The sequence below is a fragment of the Neoarius graeffei genome, chromosome 14 (assembly GCF_027579695.1).
Source record: "Neoarius graeffei isolate fNeoGra1 chromosome 14, fNeoGra1.pri, whole genome shotgun sequence".
Classification (NCBI taxonomy): domain Eukaryota; kingdom Metazoa; phylum Chordata; class Actinopteri; order Siluriformes; family Ariidae; genus Neoarius; species Neoarius graeffei.
Window position 1 is genome coordinate 9,685,696 of NC_083582.1, and position 25,182 is coordinate 9,710,877.

General features: G+C 42.8%; 1 protein-coding gene across 2 annotated transcripts in view; it reads left to right on the forward strand.

Annotated features, from left to right (window-relative positions):
- ccser2b (coiled-coil serine-rich protein 2b) overlaps positions 1 to 25,182 on the forward strand; it is a 212,585-nt gene that overhangs the window by 100,583 nt on the left and 86,820 nt on the right. For both annotated transcript variants that reach the window (XM_060939251.1, XM_060939252.1), the window contains exons 4-5: positions 19,165 to 19,264; positions 20,704 to 20,803. In XM_060939251.1, the coding sequence (XP_060795234.1) occupies positions 19,165 to 19,264; positions 20,704 to 20,803 (200 nt within the window). The remainder of the gene's footprint in view (positions 1 to 19,164; positions 19,265 to 20,703; positions 20,804 to 25,182) is intronic.

The following is a 25,182-nucleotide window of genomic DNA, read 5'->3' on the forward strand; positions in this document are numbered from 1 at the left end:
AAAAAAAAAAAAAAAAATCAATCGTTTTGAAGCTGCTGATTTTGGAGCGGAGAACCTGGAATTCTGTGTTGTAAACGCTTGGGCCATGCCATGCGGTGTAAGGACGACAGCTGACAAATCAGAAACACCCATTCAGTCATGTCCCGCCCTCCCGCCCCAGTTAAAGACAGCTGACAAATCAGAAACACCCATTCAGTCATGTCCCGCTCCAGTTGAACACAGCTGACAAATCAGAAACACCCATTCAGTCATGTCCTGCTCCAGTTGAACACAGCTGCCACTCGGCGAAAGACAAAAAAGTGTAGACACAGGCTTTTTAGCTTACAAATTACTATTCTGCTTTTTTTTTTTTTAATTATTATTAGAAGGCACATGGAGTTTAGTCCTGCCTTGGCCAGTGCATTCTGAAAGTATGTTTCGGTCTGTAGCCAACAATGCATGCTATTGCAGATCATATCTCTCCACACAAACTAAAGGCGCAGATGCCGACTTTTTCATGGACTGTAACGGCATTTGCTTATGTAGTAATTTTAATCTAGAATTTACTCTGGGGGGCGTCGTGGCTCGGGTGGATGGGGCGCCGTGCCGTGGGTCCGGGGACCCGGGTTCGGTTCCGGCCCGGGGTCGTTTCCCGGTCCCTCCCCGTCTCTCTCCCGCTCATTTCCTATCTCTACACTGTCCTATCCAATAAAGGTGCAAAAAGCCCAAAAAAAGATATTAAAAAAAAAAAAGAATTTACTCTGATGAAATTATTCAGACACTCCAACACCCCCCCTAAAAAAAAAAATCGGATCTGCACGAGCCGTGAAAAAGGCGCGCCGTTTGCATCCCTGTTTAAACTCATAGGTTAACCACCTTTAACCGGCTAATGAGGCTCGGTGGTCGGTCAAGATTGTTTTTAGTTTTCGCCATCCCTAACACTCACGTCCTTCGTTTTTCTCTCCTGTTTCAAATTTGTATCCCACAATGCCTTGTGTGAACAGGGAAAGCCCACTACGTACGTGATGCGTGATGTAGTATCTTTTATTGCGTCATGGTGAAGCAGGAAAAAATGGCGGAGAATTTACGGCCATGTGGAGATAAATTCATTAATTGTTCTAGTTTAAAATAAAAATGTATAAAATTGGAAGCCTGTGATTTTGAATTCAGTAGCTTTCGGTCCACTAAACAAAACTAATTGGCTGTCGGGGAAAATTCTTTTTATGGCCTACATTTGAAAAATCTGAAAGGCGGTCTAGCTTTAATCGGAGTCATGATTTCTTTATTCTTAGGAAAAAAGTTGATTTTCTTTCAGTTTCTATTTCCAATTCTTTGCTTCACATGAATTCTGTCATTCATCAAGTTTACAGAACATAAAAGAAATGAGACAAAAGTGTGTCAATCTTCAAAAATGGAAATGGCCATATTGACTGTTTGGGCAAGGGAGTAACTTTGATTTTGACGTTGGTGGGGACACAAAAGTGATCCAAGGCAGAGCTTCCGAAAGGTGTTTGTTTGTTTGGTTTTTTTCCATTAGCAATCATAATTTCATGTCCTGCAGATCTTATAGGTTAACGAGGGCAGCCGTGGCCTAATGGTTAGGGAGTTGGTCTTTGGATCCCAGGGTTGTAAATTTTGTTTTGTTTTTTTTAAATTCAATATCTGGATTGTTTGACATGGGGGGGGGGGGGGGGTCTCAAAATTCACTGACTGCCTTATTGAGACACTCATAAATAGGTGCTACTGGTGGCATTTTCTATTCTGTAATTAAGCTCAAATTTAGTTAAAATGATATTTGGATATATAATTTAGTGATTGCTTATTATAGCATGATTATGATTACATTAGTATTGCATTTGTAGTATACCCCCGTCTTTTTGTTGCCCCTCCATTTTCCATATTATGTCGTTTTTTTGCCTGTTTCTGTGTTCATAACGTGTGTTATGATTTTCACTGCAGATGTGCTTGTGATTTCTTTTATGTTCATGCTGCAGTTACCAATATTAGTCTGTAGGTGGCAGTAAAGGACCATGGATTTGTTCTATCTAGCCTAGCCTAGTAGCAGTAGAAAGAGGTCTCTGTAAAACAGTGAACGCAGCAGACTCAGCGGCCGTCACGCTGTTGATTCTGAAATGCAAGTCGCACATCTGCATGGCCATGCAGTAGCCTACATCTGACTACTTACATTCTGTAAAACCATTAGGTCTGTAAATTTAACATTCATTCATGGAGGATATTATCTAACACCAAGTTACATTGCTCCAGCATTCCTTTTCTCTGCAGCTATGCAGTAGCCTAGCTCTGATGCGTCCTGTCACGTCGCTAAACCTGCCTAAGGAGCCGCAGCAATAGTTTTATGAAGGGTTTCCATACATCAAAAGGATTTTGTTGAGTTTTTAAAGCTCGACGGAAGCCCTGCACTTACATTCTTGACTTTGAAGAAGAATGAACGAATGTCTCGTTTCTTGGGACGGGGGCCGTCGTCCATGATACTCAAGTCAGCATGCGAGTCGTAGGGCAAGCATGCATGGACATCGAAGTCCAGCTCAATTTGTAGGTTGACGGAGAGTGGGGGGTGCGTGGGGTAGGTCAGGTGTGTACGTGTGAGATATGGGGGGTTGATGGGCAGGTAGTCACGGCTGCTGTGTGCCGCTTTTACAGCAGATGGAGTGACAGGTGGGATAGCCAACCATGTACGGTAAGTTAGCAAGAAACAGGTAGCTAATCAGAGAATGATATCTACATTAGAGGGGGGATTATTAGCAGTGTCATACATTTAACCCTCTGTGTGCCATATAATCATTGCTCAGGTTAGGACATCGGTTTTATTGATCGTGATTACACAGTAGCGGCTGAATATCGGTAGGGACACGCAGCGCTTGAAACTAACGGTGTCCCGATGTCCCGGGGACCATAAAAAATGTCATCGGGACACAATTATCATATCTGGGACAATCCCGGGACAATGGAAAAAAAATAGATCTAGAAAAAAAGTTCTACATTAATATTATTTACAAAGCCGTAACACATACGTAGACATTCACCTAATTTATCAATTTTAATTTTAAAACGTTAACAGCGAAAAATACATAGTAGCTACACTTTCAATGCACCTGCATCCGTAGGCTACAGAGCAGCGCATTCTGTTCTAGAATCTTCGGCCGGAGTCCGCATTATATGGACTTGGAATGGAATTGCTAGCGCACACGCTGCGCCGACTCTTGCCAGAACAAAAATGCTGAAGTGGTTGAAGTGGACCGACCGCGGGGAAGAAACTGAAAGCCCAGACATAACGTCTCCGGGACCTTCAGGATCTAAAGTGTCATCGCCTGGTCTGCAGGCAACGCTAGCAACTGAATGAACTGAATGAACACTGTTAGACACGTTATAAAATACAACAGGAATGATGTGGATGATATTGACGGAAGATACCGTTCAACAGAATAAGTGAGTTTTCTTGGTGTCTTTCTAGTTCAGAAAGTTTAGTCAGTCAGCAGCACAACTAGGCTCGGACCTGCACTATGCTGATGTTACTAACATTTGCACCCGGCAGCGAAAGTTCATAAAATGGATAACGGAAAGTTCATAAAAATGGATAACGGTAATGGTGAAAATTATAAGTTGGCCTTATAAGTGCCAACAGATATTCAAGGTATAAGTAGATGAAATGAACATAAAAGGGGTCTTATTTTCAGCTAAAGTGTACTGCAGATGTAGGGAGTTGAAACATTTTCTGAATGAGCTAGTTGGCCCCTTTAAATAAACGGGTATCTATTCATACAGTGAGATCGCCAAAGTTTAATAAACTGAAAATGCAATAACTGTAATTTTGAAGTAGATGATGTATAGGACATGTGTCGCTTGTGTCTTGTGACTTATTGTAAAAATGATATAAAGGGTTCAAAATCGCATAGTTACAAATGTAATAGTAACTTCATATGATAATATTAACCACTGGTTATTTCAGAGAGGAAAAAAATGGGGACACTATTGCTTCCATTCGGGACAATACAACACAGAATTCGGGACCACTGGGGGACACAAAGAAAAAAAAAGTTAATTTCGAGCCCTGGGGACACGTCCCTAGCGTCCCTACCCAAAATTACGCCCTAGTGTTTGGGCAGTAATTAAGGTTTAAAACGATTTTCCCAGAAGATGATACGAGTACGTTTTAACCCCACAGAATGGATCGTGGACAGAGTGTAGAATATTTCAGCATCTGAAAAGTGCCCAGTTGTGAGCATGGTGATTGATGACGTGGCGCTGTTTTTCCTCTAAACTCCCTGAGAATCTTGTCAGGATCCACGGCATCGTGGAGTCCATGAAATAGCAGGAGGTTTGAAATGAAAATTTGAGTTACCAAGTTCATATCTCACAGCGGTGACTAAATCCACACAAACATGCTTTAGTTAGCACAGAGTCAGGTTTCTGACATGAACATCACAACCCTCTGCCATAAACCATAAACGTCATCTCGGGTTAGAAAACTACACGGCAAACAATGAGCTCTTGCTCAAGTGCATCTCGGGTTTCCTATTCCAGGATTACAGTCAACCAGATATAAGATTACCGAACCTCTTTCGAGACATTTTCACTCCTTTCAAGCTTTAGGTTTTTTTTAATTCTGTTGGCAGATAATTTTCCTGATTTGAAGCATTAATTTTTTTCGAAGGAAGCAAAATTATCTGCCAGTAGAATCAAAAAAACCCCTAAAGTTTGAAAGGATGTCTAGAAATGGGACTCTCTTTCTTCTATCAAGTATTCGCTTTGATCTGGTGAAGTACTTTGCTAACTCCACTACCAGACCTCCAGGGTAGACGCTTGAAGACCTCCTGGAGATGAGTGTCTCATCTGATCCATCATCACTCGTGCTGTTCCCTGCACTTCAGTTAACCTTGGACGGTGTCATTGTGGTTCCTCTTCAAGTGTCATTCCTGTCGGTATCCTGCGAAGCACTGAGAGAACTCCACCAGACGTTCTCCTCGCCAAGTTTGTTTTTCCACATCTATTTCTCTCTGATTAACTCCATGCTAGCTGTGTGCAAACACGACGCTCTCCTGGTGTGTTGTAGACGCTCTGTCACACATCTGCGGTGAGAAGATCCTCCTGAAATATTGATTCTTCTTCTATTTCTGCCCCTGTGTACCAGCGCCAACTGTCAGAAAGATCAGCATTTCCCCTTCTCTCGTCAAGCTCCTCAAACAACTCGCTTCTGTTTTCTCGCCTGTTGGACTTTTTTTATTGTTAAAATTCAAGAAGCAAAAATCAACAGAAGGACTTCAGACGTGATGCCGTGCTGGGCAAAGTCCTGCTTTATGGGATGGATGGTGTAATTTTAGCCAACTCCTGACTTCTCCTTCTCCAGTAAGTTGTTTTGAAGAGTTGAACTTGGGCTGATGGAAGACTTTGTGTCCTCGGTGTTCTTTCACTCAGCTGAAATTATTGATGTAACTCGATAACATAATGCCCGGCTCGAAATTCCGTCATTTCAGCTCCTTATGATCATCTGGATTCCTGTTGAAAATGAAGACTTCTCAAGGGAAAGATGAGGATAAATGGATCCTATAAATGATTACTGATCAGATCAGCAAGGGTTCAAGCTGCCACTGTTGGGCCCTTCAGCAAGGCCCTTAAAGGAACAGTCCACCGTACTTCCATAATGAAATATGCTCTTATCTGAATTGAGACGAGCTGCTCCGTACCTCTCCGAGCTTTGCGCGACCTCCCAGTCAGTCAGACGCAGTCAGACGCGCCGTCACTCCTGTTAGCAATGTAGCTAGGCTCAGCATGGCCAATGGTATTTTTTGGGGCTGTAGTTAGATGCGACCAAACTCTTCCGCGTTTTTCCTGTTTACATAGGTTTATATGACCAGTGATATGAAACAAGTTCAGTTACACAAATTGCTTCGGCAGCGCATTGATACGGAGCTCAGATATCAATGCGCTGCCGAAGCGCGCAGAAGGTGTTAGTACGCCTGTCATTATAGTGCGGACTTTCCATAGCATAGAAAATCGCTACGTTTCAATTTGTGTAACTGAACTTGTTTCATATCACTGGTCATATAAACCTATGTAAACAGGAAAAATGCGGAAGAGTTTGGTCGCATCTAACTACAGCCCCAAAAAATACCATTGGCCATACTGAGCCTAGCTACATTGCTAACAGGAGTGACAGCGCGTCTGACTGACTGGGAGGTCGCGCAAAGCTCGGAGAGGTACGGAGCAGCTCGTCTCAATTCAGATAAGAGCATATTTCATTATGGAAGTACGGTGGACTGTTCCTTTAACCCTCTCTGCTCTAGGGGGTGCTGTATCATGGCTGTCCCTGACTGCTGGCCCCAAATTCTTAACAAAGCTGGTATATGAGAAGAAAACGATGTCACTGTGCCAGGCTTGTAGTACTCAAGTCTGACTTGGACTTGAGCACTGATGACTCGGACTAACTGCATTCGGACTCATAAATTGGAGACGAGGACTCGATTTTTTTTTTCTTTATTTTTTTCGTAACATGCCATAATAATTTGGCGTAAGATATTTATACATTTCTACGTTAATTTTTATACTAACTTCGTGCAAGGGAATGCACGGTCACCTGTTCATACGTCACGTTCAGGAACAAACTAACGTTAACGGCGCTAAAATGCCTGGAGAGACGCCGCTAGGATTGTCCGCTTTGCTTATACAGACTTCTCGTGCAGTGGGGAAAAATGCACTGCTGTGTGTTCCATAGGTAGAACTATCGAGGAGACGACGGGGACAACCTCGAACTTCAGTCATCATTTGGTAAGACTCCACCCAGAGAAGGAAGTGACACGCCATGTTCATTGCTCTTGCTTGCTGAGTGAACTAGCTCGTGTTAACCCTCTCTCATATATTATTTGTCCTGTTGATAGTGGGCGGAGCTTGCTGAGCGATGAACAAGCTTTTTATCTGTAGCTTATGAACTAAAGTCAAGCAGTAACATTAGTCCAACACAGCAGCAGAGACGGTTTCACATAGAGTGGTGCTTGAAAGTTTGTGAACCCTTTAGAATTTTCTATATTTCTGCATAAATATGACCTAAAACAGCATCCGATTTTCACACAAGTCCTAAAAGTAGATAAAGAGAACCCAGTTAAACAAATGAGACAAAAATATTATACTTAGTTATTTATTTATTGAGGAAAATGATCCAATATTGCATATCTGTGAGTGGCAAAAGTATGTGAGCCTTTGCGTTCAGTATCTGGTGTGACCCCCTTGTGCATGAATAACTGCAACTAAACGTTTCCGGTAACTGTTGATCAGTCCTGCACACCGGCTTGGAGGAATTTTAGCCCATTCCTCCGTACAGAACAGCTTCAACTCTGGGGTGTTGGTGGGTTTCCTCACATGAACTGCTCGCTTCAGGTCCTTCCACAACATTTCCATTGGATTAAGGTCAGGACTTTGACTTGGCCATTCCAAAACATTCACTTTATTCTTCTTTAACCATTCTTTGGTAGAACGACTTGTGTGCTTAGGGTCGTTGTCTTGCTGCATGACCCACCTTCTCTTGAGATTCAGTTCATGGACAGATGTCCTGACATTTTCCTTTAGAATTCGCTGGTATAATTCAGAATTCCTTGTTCCATCAATGATGGCAAGCCATCCTGGCCCAGATGCAGCAAAACAGGCCCAAACCATGATACTACCACCACCATGTTTCACAGATGGGATAAGGCTCTTATGCTGGAATGCAGCGTTTTCCTTTCGCCAAACATAACGCTTCTCATTTAAACTAAAAAGTTCTATTTTGGTCTCATCCGTCCACAAAACATTTTTCCAACAGCCTTCTGGCTTGTCCACGTGATCTTTAGCAAATTGCAAATGAGCAGCAGTGTTCTTTTTGGAGAGCAGTGGCTTTCTCCTTGCAGCCCTGCCATGCACACCATTTGTTGTTCAGCGTTCTCCTGATGGTGGACTCATGAACATTAACATTAGCCAATGTGAGAGAGGCCTTCAGTTGCTTAGAAGTTACCCTGGGGTCCTTTGGGACCTCGCCGACTATTACACGCCTTGCTCTTGGAGTGATCTTTGTTGGTCGACCACCAACATATAATATTTTTGTCTCATTTGTTTAACTGGGTTCTCTTTATCTACTTTTAGGACTTGTGTGAAAATCTGATGATGTTTTAGGTCCTATTTATGCAGGAATATAGAAAATTCTCAAGGGTTCACAAACTTTCAAGCACCACTGTAAGTGTTTCAAAAGTGCTGATGAATCCTCAAGTCAGAAGGTATTGATTTAATTTTCTGTAACAGAAGCTCTGACAGTAGTGCAGGTTTATATTCATGCATTCGTTCTCGTAACGGCTTGTGTACAGCAGACGCTCCGTATAAACAGTGTAAAAAAAAAAAATCGTTGCTGTTTTGTGTGATGTTTGTTTATGCAACATTTATGAAAGGAGTCTCCTGTGTGTGTGCAAGTGAGCGATAAACACGAGATGAGGCTGCGAGGTTCAGTGGAACACAGAGACCGAAACAGGTTAAAGACCTCATTGATCGAGTGGAGGATGATGAGGCCAAAAAACCCAAATCTGTTCCTAATCACCAACACAGAGCGCGGATCTCTCGCCCTCGTTTCCTTTTTTTTTTTTCCCCTTTCAGCTTCATTTAATGTAGAGTAACTCATAGCTCACTACTCTCTAAACCAAAACCCCAAATGAGCCCGTGAGGAAGAAACTCAGGAAGAACCCCTGCCAAGTGAAATTAAGGGTCAAAACAAAAGGGAACGTTTACAGATACAGCACCAGTCAAAAGTTTGGGGACACCTCCTAATGCAATGGGTTTTTTTTTCTTCATTTTTATTCACCAAGGGGCAATTCCATGTAAATGTCAACCTCACCATGCAAAAATAAAGCAACATGTAATACATCAAAACCACTCCCAGAGATCTCACCTAGGCCTGTATTTTACAGATGTGAATAAGTTGAACCAATTTGTAACCAACCTAATATGTCACTGTCAGTCTTTCTTTCTTATAATGTAAAACCCAAGCTAAAATCAACTTTGCTCATGTACAATTCTATATTATTGCCACAAGCCACAGAAATGTATGCTAAAATCCACAAAACAGCAAAACAATAGCCATCCTAAATATTAAGAACTTTGATAGTTTTAGCTGATATTTAGAGAGTTTTTCAAAGGGTTATGGTGGTTAAATTGCTGATTTTCTAAACATATGCCATGTCTATTTCAGACGCGTCACATCCATAACGGAATTTCGTCACATCCATAACGCTGACTTTTCCTTCCGAAACTCTGCATGAAATACAAAATATTTTAAACAAAGATTTTTTTAATATTCACCTTGGACCCCTCTATCAAATGGATATCTCCATTTCGACATTAGGTTTACAATTTCACAGAGTTTGATAAAAATGTACAGTCACCCAAGAAAAGTGATACTTTTTCTGTCACGTCCATAACGCATCTTTTATTGGCGTTTTCTGGCATGCCCTAGATGTACTATGGGAATTGTTCTTGTTCTATCACTTCTCCAGTATGGTACAGCCTTAAAATATGCAACACCTGTTTAAATACTGGGAGACAATAAAACATGCACTGGGTCATTTATTGCCATTTTGAGTTCAAGTGTCACGTCCATAACGCTGGAATTGCTCCAAGTCACTTCATGTCTTGAAGTAATGATGGATGTAGTTGACATAATACGTATTACTACGGTTGTTGATTAGGGCTATTTATTATTTACTATTTTGGATCTCAAATGCATTAAGAAGGTAGGAAACTTGTCCACTAACACTACGTTCACACTGCAGGCTGAAGTGACTCAAATCCGATTTTTTCGCCCATATGTGACCTGTATCCGATCTTTTATTGACAATATGAACGACACAGATCCGATTTTTTTTTTTTCCAAATCCGACCTAGGCCGTTTGGATATGCGGTCCTAATTCCGATTCCTATCCGATCTTTTCATATGCGACTTCAGTCTGAACCGCCAGGTCGCATTCATCCGATTTACACGTCATCAACAAGCCACAAACGTCACTATTCTGCGCTGAAGTAGGCGGCGGGTCTCTCAAAAAAAAAGTTACTACATCAAGGCTTTGATGTTCCTTTGAACGGAGGTTGCAGTCACTACCCCGCAGAACGCCTGAGCCAAAACCCTTGCCCTCTTCCTTCTCAACCTCCTCCTTAACATCAGGCTATTGTGCATGTTCTGGCTCCGTCGCAACAACAACTGCATCATCGCCAGGTACTCCATGCTGGCTACTGTCATACACAGGAAACTTGAGGTTACTTCCGTAAACACTGGCCATGCTCACTGCGTGTGACGTCGTCGTATCCTGCAATGCGCATGCGGAACACTTTTAGGTCGCTTTTCGTTCATACTGAGGATCACATACAAGTCGCATATATTTGTTAATGTGAACGACCTCACAAAAAAATCGGATTTCACAAAAAAATCGGAACTGAGCATTAAGTCTTGCAGTGTGAACGTAGTCTAATTACCTTTTGACGAGGCACACCTGTTAATGAAAAGCATTCCGGGTGACTACCTGATGCCAGCATTGTGCAAAGCATCATCACGGTAAACGCTGGACACTTTGAAGAATCTAAAATATCTCAAACATATTGTTTTAACACTTTACCACATAATTCCAGATGTTATTTCATCGTTTTGATGTCTTGCGTTTTGTTCTACAATGTAGAGAACACCTATGAACAGGGGCGCAGATGCGTTTTTTGAACTGGGGGGGACAAAGCTGCCAGCAAACCAACCCCACCCCCAACATGTGTTGTGCGAGGAATATACTCTTATGCCCTCAGGGCGGCGACATTACTCAGCTAAGACAAAAAAAACCATCACTCCTTCATCCCTGCAACTGTTAGCTTAGGCCTACTAATAAATAAAGAGCAGGAATAGAGCACACCTGTGATGTCTGGTGCTCTCATGTGCTATTTATCACTCACTACGTTTACATGCACATAGAGAGAATCGAATTTCTGCCGTTGCTCGACTGAAATCGAAGTTCAAAATGCCATGTATACACCTTAATTCGGCTGAAATTGAACCGAACTTGATTTCTGGGTTCTCACCAGGATTTTTTTTTAGCGTAATGGGTTATGGCGAGGGAGCGTAGCGACCGAGCGGGGGGATGGTGCGGAGATTTTGAAAAATCATGCCCAAAATTGGCCATATTTGACGTTCCTGGAGGGGATAAATTGCATTTTTTATGTTGTATATCCTTGATGGAAAATTGTTACATCTTTGGATCTTGGCAATGTGTTACCTACTGTTGTATTTCACTGAACTACAAAGGGTGTTGTCAAAAGATATGTAAACTCAGACACAACCAAAGAGATAATGAATGTTTTATTGTATTAAGAAATTAAGAAATGCCTGAGCACATAAAAATAAAAAAAAAACAAATTGCATTTTCATTCAGGCATAACATACACCCAGCCCCCTTAATAAATAATTAATATATAATCTAAAACTATTAAATGACATTTAATCTCCTCCTAGCCATTCCCTCCATCCTCTGCCCGTTTATCTGCTACCTCCTTTCCTCTGCCTCCTATGTCCTTTCCTTCATCTCCTCCAACCTCTCTTGTGCCTGTCTCCTTATAGAAATATAACGATGGATGGCATGCAGGCAGATTACCAGTGTGTTAATGTTAGCCACAGTGGGATCCAGTAAATTAGCGCTAATCATCCGATACGTGCGCCCTGTCATATTGCTAAACCTGCTTACAAAGTAGACGTTTTCATTCATCAAAGGGCTTTGGGTTAAGTTTTCAAGCGTGATGGAAAACCTGTAGAAGTGGTGCACTTACATTTCTAACTGTGAAGAAAGAGCGAATGTCTCTTTTTTTGCGAGGGGGTCCGTCATCCATTGTCATTCACCGAAGTCCAGTTCAAGAGAAAGTTATCGCCAGGATCTCTCTCTCTCTCTCTCTCTCTCTCGGAACTGATTTCCAGGCATGGGTTTCCTAACAAACGTAGGCTGATTTTGACACCTTGAAAACTGCTCAAGTGCGCAGGAAAAAAAAAAACTTTTGGCGATGGTGATGAACAACTGAAAACAACCGTTACGCTATATTAAAAATTTAGCGTAGCGGGGGGAAATTACCGTTGCGGTCTGAAATTTTAGCGTAGCGGGCCGCAACCATATAAAGCGCTGGCGAGAACCCTGAGCTACACGACCTAGTTTATGCGATTTCTGCCGAGCTACTTTGCGCATGTATACCCTATCGAGCTAGTTGTCGAGCTACTTCCGGAAGTGACGAGTGACAAGACCACGAGCGGGAAACACAACAGCCTCGGTCGGCATGACAACAAATCATGACAACGGCATGAATCTTTTCTTTTTGTGGCATTGTTTGCACTGTTAAAATTTAGCTCACTTACTGTATCACCAAATACATCTGTACAGCTGTTGCATAGCTGTGAATTGTGTACATAAACAAGTCATTGTATTTGTGTGTGTATATATATGTCCAACATCTGAAGAATGTCAATAAAAACAAAACAACTGAACTTTTTGTGTGTTTATTAAGACATAAGTTAAATTGTAAGCAAAAAAAAAATATTTTTTTGTAAGCAAAAAATGGACTTTAGAAAAATATTATTGTGCAAAATAAGTTGTCTTACAAAACAGTGGTCTGCGCCAGACAATTTGTAGCCGTAGTCTGTTAGAGCAAGCCTAACAGCTTGAACACGGAACTGCTAGTGTTGCCAGATTGGGGGTTTTAGTGCATTTTAGCGGATTTGAACATGTTTTGGGCTGGAAAACGTCAGCAGTATCTGGCAACACTATAGGTCTTCTTCATGACGACAACCGGAAGTGTACCAACACGATGGGGAGTGTAGCGCCACGTGTGGCTCGGGTGCACAATGCACCTTGCACAATAGCCCGATTTCACTTGTGCATGTAGGATTGGATTTCTCTGGCACCCCTGCTGGGACCCTTTGCTCGATTACCAACAGCAGCTCGATTTGGACGTGCATGTAAACGTAGTCACTGACACGACAGGATGTCATGTGGGTTGAGTGTGTGTGTGTGTGTGTGTGTGTGTTCTGGATGACTGCTGACTGTTTTGTCTACCCTTTGTATTTATCTATAGCATCTAGGTCTGCGTATCCTATGTATTGAGACTTGGACTGTCAAACTTAATTACCCATCATTGAAAGAAATAAAGCTTATTGATTCTGATACTGATTCCAATCACTCCCCAAGCATGTCATATGCAAAAACTGTTTTATTTAAACATTAACTGACTTTCAGCACACTGATTCTTTAAGAAAACTAGTTTTAAAACCACCAAGTTCCAACTGTTAAACATAGCGACAGGCTGGGCTACGTGTGTGTGTAAAGTGTAAACCAGTGCATCCTGACTTTCTAACCACTGGCGGCTCGTTAATAGGGGCGATTTGGGCGACGCACTCCCAAACAGGGAGGGAGATTTTTTTTTTTTTTTTTTATCTACTCCTACTACCACGGCAACAGTAATGTCATTGTCCAATCAGGCTAAGGTCGCGCCTGGTGTAGCCACGCCCTTTTGGGGCGATTTCTGTCAGGTTCGGATTTGCCCCAAAATCTCCCATTGACAGTAATGGTACGTACGTTTTTTTCGAAAATCATCTTCCCAGTGCATTTTCTATTGGGTTTTATGTGCTCACACAAGCAGCGTGCTTACGTCATACGCCTGTTGCGCCGCGCAAGTGTTGCCAGATTGGGCAATTTTAAGTGCATTTTTGTGGGTTTTGAACATAATTTTGGGCTGGAAAACGCAACTTGCGCGGGAAATGTGTGAACATTCTATGAAGATGGCAGCGAGTGTTGAGTGCAACAATACGATAGCGTCTCTGAAAGAAGTTCCCTTTAGTCGTCGTGCCAATGAGGAGAAAACGGCAATCAAACAGCTAGGACCTCCTAGACCAGGGGTGCCCAAATTGATCCATAAAGGGCCATGTGGCTGCAGGTTTTCATTCCAGCCATGCAGCAGCACACCTGATTTGGCTCATTCAATCAACTGAACTGTCTTCACACAGTCAAATACTTGCAGCCACACCCACCCTTGATTAAAGGGTGGGTGTGTCAGTTGATTGAATGAGCCAAATCAGGTGTGCTGCTGCATGGCTGGAATGAAAACCTGCAGCCACATGGCCCTTTATGGATCAATTTGGGCACCCCTGCCCTAGACCGAATTTAAACATCAAGCAAGTGTCTACGAAGGGGGAGAAGACCTACTCAAGAGGTTTTAACAAGAACTGGTACCACCGCAAAACTTGGCTAGCTGGCTATGATGTAGTCAATGCTCTTTTTTGCTACCCTTGTGTTCTTTTCCACCCTGGAAGTAGCACAGCAGACGGTACAGTGATATCTGATATTTGAATTTACTAGGCAAAAGTTGTTTGTGTGTGTGTGTGTTTTACCAATGGCAGTTTAACATTGCCATGCTTTTGTTTTACCAATGGCAGTTTAACATTGCCATGCTTGGAATATTTCAGTAGCCTCAAGTTCTCTCTGACTTGGTGTAAATTAAGGATATTTTCAGTTTTTATATATTGTACAGTATATGTGTTCATTGGAGCCAGCAGCACCTTACCTTTTTTCCAACTTGTTAAGCCAAGTTGCACTGACTACAAAACCTTGTGTAACCTTGTGTGTATATAGCTAAATAACTAAAGCCTTTTGTGTTCATTGACATGCTTGTAATACTTTAAATTTCCTTTTAAGGCATGGCTTTCTGGAGGAATTCTTGGGGAAAAAACTGCAGAATTTATTTAGAGTTATTTGTTGTTAAAATGGTGCAATTCCATATAAAAAAAAAACACAATTAAGCTGCACATGTTTGTTTGATGGTTATGTTTTTCTTCATCTTTTTCAAAACTTAAACACTAGTTTTGGATTTATATCCTGCCACTTTAATTGCATTCTTTAGAATTGAAGAAATTAGAATATGTTTATAATTAAGAATTTGTGTCTACTTATCATAGAATACTGGAATAATATGAGAAAATAAATGAGTAATGTATTATTAATTGATTGTGATGCCAAATGTTTTGCTTTGAAGGCTTCACAATGAATCTTCCTTAGTTTTAGCCTGGCAAGCCAGACTAAATGTGAATATTTGCCACTCGTAGGCAAAAATATTTTTGGCCGCTAGGCGGGTGGGTCTAGTTTACTAGGCTACCTTATGCCGCTTTTCCACTACAAACGCGGCTGAGCCATGCCGTGCTGAGTCGAGCTGAGCGGGGCTGTTGGGGTTGCATTTCGACTACAACCGCGCTGAACCGTGCTAGCTGGAAGTGGGTGGACACATTGGGTGGAGTTAGCGAAAGTGAGTGGACGTAGCGTGATGTCGTTAAGCAGCGCAAACAGTGACATCAGTGAGCTTTTAAGCGGTAGTCTCACAACCCGAATAGTAAACAATAAACATGGAGGACATGGAGTCGTTAGTGTTGCTGGTCTTGGTGCTGTGGCTTGTTGTCACCGACAACGGCAACAGATACTGGCAAGAGCGTATAGATGAGGCGAGGCGCATAAGGCTTCAGAAATTCTCGTAATTCTCCTTCTTCCGGGTTTACGGTGTTTACAGATCCCAGCGCGCTCGCGGGGCGTGTGGGCATGTGAGGACACTCCTCCTCACCAATCAGTGCACAGGGGAGTGTCTGCTCATGCCCCCAGCCTCACTCGGCTCGCTTTGGCTCGCTTCAGCCCCACTCCAAAACGGTGCGAGTTTTAGGGGCTAAGCAGGGCTGAAGCGAGCCGAGTCATGCTGTTTTTTGGTAGTCGAAACGCGAGCCGTGTCGGGCTGAAGCGAGCTGAAGTGAGCTGAAAAAGGGTAGTGGAAAAGGGCCATTAGTTTGCCACCTTTAACTTTAGTGTTGCCACCTAGTGGAGAGAAGAGAGAGTCTATATTGATATCTGAATTTACCAGGCAAAAACAAGTTCGGCCAATTGATTTGCTACCTACTGTAGGTCAATTTACTTCAGTCCTGTGGACATTTACGGTCCGTGTAGACATAACGGGGGAAAATTGCCCCCCCCGAAAAAAAATTCAGGAGCCGCCACTGTTTCTAACTATGCCTGTGTGTTGCGTGAGCGGCAGTCAGTCAACAACTCTTCGCAAAGTTTCCTTATGAAACAATATGCTCGCTGAAATTATGGCAGGGAACGCCAGATTAAACATTAAAACTGCCTTCTGAGCACTGTATCTACAGGCTACCACTGAAAGAAGGAGGCTACCAGAAAGGCATCTCTACTCCGTACGATTTTACTTTCACTACGACATTACTTTGAACAGACTATCAAAAAATTGCAAGGTGATATGATAAAGTAAGGCACAGTTTACTTAAGCCCTGTTCACACGGCACATATTTGCATCGATGCTGCACCGATGTATTTTGTTGCGATATATCTTACACCGGTGTAAATTTTGTGGAGCGTTCACACGTCACAACCCTGCTTACTAGAGAGAAGCGTGTCAGCACCGGTGCAGCCCCACTTGCGGTCACACGGCAGTTTCTGCGACCGTGCAATAGTAGCAAAAACTTTATTACTATCATTTCCTTTGATAGTAATAAAGTTTTGATATCATTTCCTTTTATTATTATCATTTCCTATCGTTATTACTATCATTTCCGATAGTAATAATGCGGAAATGAAATATGCGCATGCGTGAAAATGTACTTCCTTTTCCCGGTTGTCATGGCATCATCAAGCGCCGGGTAAACAACGTGGATGAAGACACCAGTGTTGCCAGATATTGCTGACTTTTTCCAGCCCAAAATATGTTCAAATCCACCAAAATGCACTTAAAACTGACAATCTGGCAACACTGGAAGACACGCAGTTCTGTTGTTGTTGATATTCGCCATTTTGGAAGCGCAAAATACCAGGATGCAAAATTATGCAATGCCCGTATGTAATCAACTCTCCTCACGCGTAGCGAGTCTACCCCTGTAGCGTTCAGACGTCCCATTTTATATCGGTGCTGCCCCGCAAACTAGCATTTACTCCGGAGTAAATTTCTTAAACCACCTCCCGAGCAGGGTTAGATTTGCACCGGTTTAAGCAGCTTTCAGGGGCGACACCGGTATAACTTTGTACCGTGTGAACGCTCTACCGGGGCAGCCCCGGTGCTACACCGGAGTAAAAGTTGCCGTGTGAACACCCCTTTAGTCGTTGTTTTTTGAAAAAACGATGCAATCGTTTTCTGCCTTTTCGGTTTGGCACCCTTCATCATGCCGTGTTGGGGTCCTGAACTAGGAGCTGTCCCCGATATGCCTGTCAAACTTGTTGTGGGTAACCATAGCAACCAAGCTCGAGCTCGCAACCTGTGCAGTCTGCGCAGCTCAACCAACCGAATATCAGTCTTTGTTTTGTTTTATGTGAGTTGTTGCAACTATGTATGTACTGCTGTGCACCTCAATAAACCGAATGGTAATTAGTCTTTTGATTTTTCCGTGAGGTTTGCCTTATGCAAAGAAAGACAGCATAGATGTTTTTTCCTCCCTATAAGTGGGGGGGACCGAACGAGGTGAATTTAAATCTGGGTGGGACGAATCCCACCCGTCCCACCCTCTATCTGCGCCCGTGCCTATGAACAAGTAGAGTGGGGTGTACAAACTTTTGACTCTTATTGTATGTCAAACGGCTTCGGTTGTGGAAGATTACATTGCTAACTGCGTTTTTTTTTTTTTTCTTCCAAAGAATAAATCACAAGCTGGGAAAATGCTCCAGTATTTTCGAAGCCTGCTGTCCAGCCTGATTGTCTGTCTATAGACAGGGAGATTCGAGTCAGAGCGCACCATGTGAAAACCTTCTGAAAGTCTTTCTTCGTCTCAGGGTTCCTCTGTGTGTGATGAACAGAAGTTGCTCATGGGGCAAAGTCATTTGTCAGAGCTGTTCGGTTGTGACTAAGCTCTCTCAGGGAGTGCGTTACTGCACTTGGGTCAAACCTACCGTACATCACTTCCTGCACACAGCACCAGGCCTCGCTCTCTCCAGGGATCAGCGTGCTCCTTAAACATCTGCCACTAAAGCACAGACTTAGCACAGTGACGTGGAGGGTGTAGTCCATCCTCATGAACTTCATTCACACGTGATAGTTGTTCATGGGTTTTTATGGACATGGAACAGGAAGACGTTTGATGGTGGTGTTGAGCAGATCGGTTTTTGACCCGTGATGACCTCAGGATAGATCGAGAGGCACTGCATCAATTATTATAGTCCTAGATTTTTATTTATGGTGCATCAATTAAACTGTCTTCCTGTTTGAATTGTTTAAAGCGAGCCGGCCTTTCGATTTCATAAAATCGGTGAAATTTAGTTCGCTCTGAAATTTCCTCATTGTGATATATGTTTATTTCTGTAATATCTAAAAAAAATATCAGGCCATTCTGTGGCTGGGAAGTTATTTAATTTGAGAGGATTAAAGCAAATAATGTGCATGAAATCACTCGCTTCACGCAGTCAAGCAGACAGAGGAAGTCCGTGTGCGCGCATGCGCAGGTTTACCTGCCTCTTTTTCTTCTTCTTTTGGGTTTTACGGCAGCTGGCGTCCACAGTGTTGCATTACTGCCATCTACAGGTTTCCCTTTGAGCATGCACTGACAGTTCCATCATTCTGGTCCTGCGTTTCCTTTCCTTCGTATATAACATAACATGACGTCTTTTCTTCTTCTCACTTTCCGTTACTGTAGTCACTCTTTCACGTTTCATTCGCGTCCTCGATTTTTCTCTCCCGTTTCAAATTTGTATCCCACAATTCCTTGCGCGAACAGGGAAAGCCCACCATGTGATGCATGACGTAGTGTCTTGTATTGGGTCATGGTGAAGCAGGAAAAAATAGCGGAGAATTTAGAGCCATGTGGAGATAAATTCATTCATTGTTCTATTAAAAAAATAAATGAAATTGGAAGTCTGTGATTTGAATTCAGTAGCTTTCAGTCCACTAAACAAAAATAACTGGGTGTCCGGGGGGGGGGGGAATATTCTTTTTATGACCTAAACTTGAAAAATCTGAAAGGCAGTCTTCCTTGAAGTCCAGAATTGACATGTACAGATTTACTGAAGCACTAAAGCTTTGGTTTAAAATGAGCGCACACGGTGACCTCAATCTCCATTCAGGATGAATATCTTTTACTGGACATTTTTTTTCTCTCTCTTTCTTTCTTTTCACAAGGACGTTCTCAATAACTTGGACAACTTGGGATCTTGTGATCTGGAGGAGGATGACCTCATGCTGGATGTGGACTTGCCTGAAGATGTCTCCCTCCACAGTGGTAGGTTCCTTCACAGACCTGTTTGCAGATCCATTGTAATGGCAGCATCATCACTTTCCGTTATCACAGATTGACTCAGGATGGAGTCATGGAGCAGATTTATGAGATTATCTTTCCATTTAGTTTAATACTGCAGTATAATGTTTCAGATTTGTTTGAATTTATTTACTAACAGTGATGTTTTCTTGTCTCTGATCCAAAAAAAAATTGGTCATTAAATCCCTAATTGTTTCCTAATTGCTGTGTTTGTTAGTGCTCTATGTAGGGTATAACAGTCGTGCTGGTGCCCTGCATGCTTAGCATAGAAAACCTTTTTTTTTTTTTCATCCGGTTATAGAAAATGCATAACGTCAGAAGTGTCTTACCTGGGCTAAGGAGAGAAAGAACTGAACTGTTGCTCAGTGGTCCAAAGTCCTCTTTTCAGATGAAAGTAAAATTTGCGTTTCAATCAGAAATCAAGGTCCTAGAGTCTGGAGGAAGAGCGGAGAGGAACAAAATCCAATGCGTTTTTGAAGTCCAGTGTGAAGTTTCCGCAGTCTGTGATGATTTGGGGTGCCATGTCATCTGCTGGTGTTGGTCCACTGGGTTTTATCAAGCCCAAAGTCAACACAGCGTCTACCAGGAGATTTTAGAGCACTTCATGCTTCCATCTGCTGACAAGCTTTATGGAGATTCCGATTTCCTTTTCCAGCAGGACTTGGCACAGTGCCAAAACTACTTCCAAATGGCTTGCTGACCATGATATTACTGTGCTTGATTGGACAACCAACTCGCCTGACCTCAACCTCAGAGAAAATCGATGGGCGATTTGTCAAGAGAAACCCCCAACCTAAAAATACAGACGAGCTGAAGGCCGCTATCAAAGCCACCTGAGCTTCAATAACACCTCAGCAGGGCCACAGGCTGATCGCCTCCATGCCACGCCCCATTGATACAGTAATTCGTAGTAAAGGAGCCCCAACCAAGCACTGAGTGTATAACTGAACATACTTTTCGGTAGATGGACATTTCTGGGTTGTAAATTCTTTTTTGATCTTAGGAAATATTCTAATAATCTAAGTCTGCTTGATAATGCATGTGCAGTACTGATTCGGATACTAGTCATCGCAACACGATTCTTGCCATCTAAAAAGATGGCTTTTCTCAGTGAAATAAAAACAGACAAAGCATGTCACACACAAATGCAAGGAAAGTTTGAATTTTTTTTGGGGGGGGGGGGGACAACACCGTGTCGCCGGCAGTGGAGCATTTATAGGCGGCAAAATCCCCGGCTGTTAGCAGTTATTGACCGGTGCACTGATGGGTGTAGTGCTGCAGGTGGTGAGCTTCAGAATGAGAAGAACGATACTGACTCCTCCCCCTGTGTACACGCTGTCCGTTCAACCCGTTAGACTCACTTGCCCAGTTTGCATTTTTACAGCCTGCCTTCTGTATTCCAGATGTTGACGTAGTGTCCCATTATGATCACTCTGAGAGTAATTACTGGCCGTGGAGAAAGCAGTGCAGAGGGAAACTGGAGCAGCTACCCTACCAGGACGGGTAAGTGTAAATTTAAGGCAAGTAAAAATTCCCTCCTGGGGATTTCACACGCCACACTCTTACGAGTTTACACAGAATGATATACGGTACAAACCCCATTTCCAGAAAAGTTAGGATATTTTCCAAAATGCAAAAATATGTGAATTGTTAATTCACGCTAACTTTTTTTTTTTAATTTAACTGACAAAGAAAAGCTTTTCAATAGCTTTACTGACCAACTTAATTGTATTTTGTAAATATAAACAAAGTTAGAATTTGATGCCTGCAACACACTCAAAGTTTTGACAGAGGCATTATTACTATTGTATTACATCACCTTTCCTTTAATAACACTTTTTAATCGTATAGGATCTGAGGATACGAATTGTTGCATTTTTGCAATTGGAATTTTTGTTCATTCTTACTTGATACAAGACTTCAGCTGCTCAACAGTCCGTGGTCTCCGTTGTCTGATTCTCCTCTTCACGATGCGCTATACATTTTCAACAGCAGACAGAGCTAGACTGGCGGCAGGCCAGTCAAGCACACGCACTCTGTCTCTATGAATCCACGCTCTTGTAGCCTGTGCAGAATGAGGCCTGGTATTGTCCTGCTCAAATGAACATGGACTTCCCGGGAAGAGACATCGCCTTGATGAATGTCAAGTCAAGCTTATTTGTATAGCGCTTTTAACAGTAAACATTGTCGCAAAGCAGCTTTACAGAATTTGAACGACTTAAAACACGAGCTAATTTTATCCCTAATCTATCCCCAATGAGCGAGCCTGTGGCGACGGTGGCAATGAAAAACTCCCTCAGACGACATGAGGAAGAAACCTTGAGTGGAACCAGACTGAAAAGGGAACCCATCCTCATTTGGGCAACAACAGACAACATGACTATAACATTAACGGTCCTAACATAAAGCCAGCTTCGTTGATGTTATAAACCCCCCACCGACAGAAACCCGAGTGCAAAACTGTTCACGACAACCGCAGTCCTAAAGTCAGCAAGTCAACTGCAGTCCCCAGCCACAAAAGCACCACTGCAAGAGTCCAGAGCATCCTCCAGGCGCAACCCCCAACTGTCCGCATAGGGCTGTCCTCCACAGGAGCGATGTGATGAGACTCCAACCAGACACAGGGCACCAGGATGGATCAGGCAGATCCAAAGAGCAGAAGAGGTCAGCACCTCGATCCCAGGACCGACATGTAACTCAGAGGGACAGATTTGGGGGGAAGGAGAGATGGAGAGGGGAAAAAAAACACAGGTTGTTGGGTATGCCCAATGTCACCTGAATAAGTAGGAACAGTATACATATTGCACTGAGTACAAGCAGGGACTCCGGCAACTAACTATGACAGCATAACTAAAAGGGGAGAGCCAGAAGGTAACACAGGCATGAGGGAGCCCCGGGACATAAAGCAGCCAGTCACTACACCGTCAACAAACTCGAGTGAGCAAGCGAGTGGGGACTGACAGCATCCATACATCCCAGTTTACCAAAACACTCTGTCTGAGGACCCTCCAGATCTACTCCTTTACCTCATAAACACCATTAACACAAGGCTTGACTAAACAGATATGTTTTCAGCCGAGACTTAAACACTGAGACTGTGTCTGATTCCCGAACACTACTTGGAAGGCTGTTCCATAACTGTAGGGCTTTGTAAGAAAAGGCTCCGCCCCCTGATGTAGCCTTCACTATACGAGGTACCAGCAGATAGCCTGCACCTTTTGATCTAAGTAGGCGTGGCGGGTCATAGAGGACCAGAAGTTCACTCAGGTACTGTAGCGCAAGACCATTCAGTGCTTTAAAGGTCAATAGTAGTATTTTATAATCAATACGAAATTTGATTGGGAGCCAATGCAGTGTGGATTAGACAGGGGTGATGTGGTCATATTTTCTAGTTCTAGTAAGGACTCTATGGAATCAATTTTGTGCCAAAATGTTCATACAATACTTTTGAAATATCAAACAAAAACGACAAATCAAAATACAAAAAAAACAAGAGAGTCAATTTTTTTTAGACTGGCAAACAAATTATTCGTGTAATCGTGCAAAATATCAGTCTATTACTCTTCACAAACCTTTTATTTTTGTTCCGCGTCTTTCTCAGTTTTGTTTGACGTAATTTTATTTTGGTTGCAATTCCAGCTCTCTCATTCGCGCTCCCTGACTTTTTGCTTGCAGTTTTGGCACAAACTTCGCGTGTGGGTGGGCTGTCCAGGAATGCATTCCCATTGGCTAACTTGTGTTTGACTGACGGCTACGCTCAGCGATTCCCCCGGAGGCTGTTGCGGCCATTTCCTACTCGGATTCTGGCGGACTGTTTGACGAGTGACCGATCCATTGATGGTAAACAAGGATCGAGTGGACTTCAGTGGCGACTATGATATTAAATTTACACTTTGTTGAATTAATTCAGTATCATAGTCGCCACTGAAGTCCACTCGATCCTTGTTTACCGTCAATGGATCGGTCACTTGTCAAACAGTCCTCCAGAATCCGAGTAGGGAATGGCTGAGCGTAGCTGTCAGTCAAACACAAGTTAGCCAATGGGAATGCATTCCTGGACAGCCCACCCACACGTGGAGTTTGTGCCAAAACTGCAAGCAAAAAGTCAGGGAGCGCAAACGAGAAAGCTGGAATCGCAACCAAAATAAATTACGTCAAACAAAACTGAGAAAGACGCGGAACAAAAATAAAAGGTTTCTGAAGAGTAATAGACTGATATTTTGCACGATTACACGAATAATTTGTTTGCCAGTCTAAAAAAATGGACTTTTTTTTGTATTTTGATTTGTCGTTTTTGTTTGATATTTCAAAAGTATTGTATGAACATTTTGGCACAAAATTGATTCCATAGGCTGCTGCATTTTGAACTAACTGAATGTCTCTCTAAAATCCCAATATACACCTCCGTGTCAGTGGTACCTTCACACACGTGCAGCTCCCCCATTCCGTGGGCACTGATGCCCCCATACCATCACAGGTGCTGCTTTTACACCTTTCTCTGATAGCAAACTGGATGGTCGTGTTCATCTTTGGCGCTGTCCAGTGGAACGTCCAGTTTTCTTGAAAACAAGCTGAAACGTGGACTCGTCTGCCTACAGCGCACATTTTCCACTATTTTTTTGGTCCATCTGAGATGAAATCAGGGGCATTTCTGTATAGAATTGATGAATGGCTTCCTCCTTGTGTCGTACAGTTTCAGGCTGCATTTCTGGATGCGGTGGCGGACCGTGTTAAGTGACAACGGTTTTCCGAAGTACTGCCAGTCCATGTGGCTATATTTGTCACTTTAGCATGACGGTTTCTCAGGCAGTGCCACCTGAGGGCTCGAAGGTCACGCCCATTCAACAGTGGTTTCCGACCTCACCCTTTACACACTGAGATGTCTCTGAATTCCCTGACTCTTTTCACAATGTTATGAACTGTACGGTAGATTTTGAAAGACCTAAAAATCTTACATTGACGCATGTTGTTGTTTTTGAGTTGAATAATAATTCTCTCATCAATTTTGGCACAACGCAGTGAGCCACGCCTCATCCTTGCTTACAAAGACTGAGCCTTGGTGCTGCTTCTTTTATACCCAGTTAACCTGTTGATTGTGGAATCTTCCAAAATAGTGTTACTTGAATAGCCGGTCAACTTTTTGTCTCTGTCCCAACTTTGAGTGTGTTGCAGGCATCAAATTCTAACTTTGTTTATATTTACAAAATACAGTTAAGTTCTCATCTCATCTCATTATCAGTAGCCGCTTTATCCTGTTCTACAGGGTCGCAGGCAAGCTGGAGCCTATCCCAGCTGACTACGGGCGAAAGGCGGGGTACACCCTGGACAAGTCGCCAGGTCATCACAGGGCTGACACATAGACACAGACAACCATTCACACTCACATTCACACCTACGGTCAATTTAGAGTCACCAGTTAACCTAACCTGCATGTCTTTGGACTGTGGGGGAAACCGGAGCACCCGGAGGAAACCCACGCGGACACGGGGAGAACATGCAAACTCCACACAGAAAGGCCCTCGCCAGCCACGGGGCTCGAACCCGGACCTTCTTGCTGTGAGGCGGCAGCGCTAACCTTTTCTTTCTCAGCGCTAAATCTTTTCTTTGTACTTTTGTCAGTGAAATAAAGGTTCATGTGAATGAACAAATCATAGATTTTTGTTTTTAGTGCATTTTGGAAAATATCCTAACTTTTCTGGAAATGGTGGGTGTGTTTTTATATTGATCACCGAGTCGGCTATAACCCATGTACGAGGAGATTTGAGTGGAATAACTGCTTTATTCTATCCACATTCACTGGATTTTGAGAAACTGTGCCTTTTTATTTTCGTTTTTTGCAAACTCGATAAATAACTTTTTATTCAAAACGTCCGACAAAATCA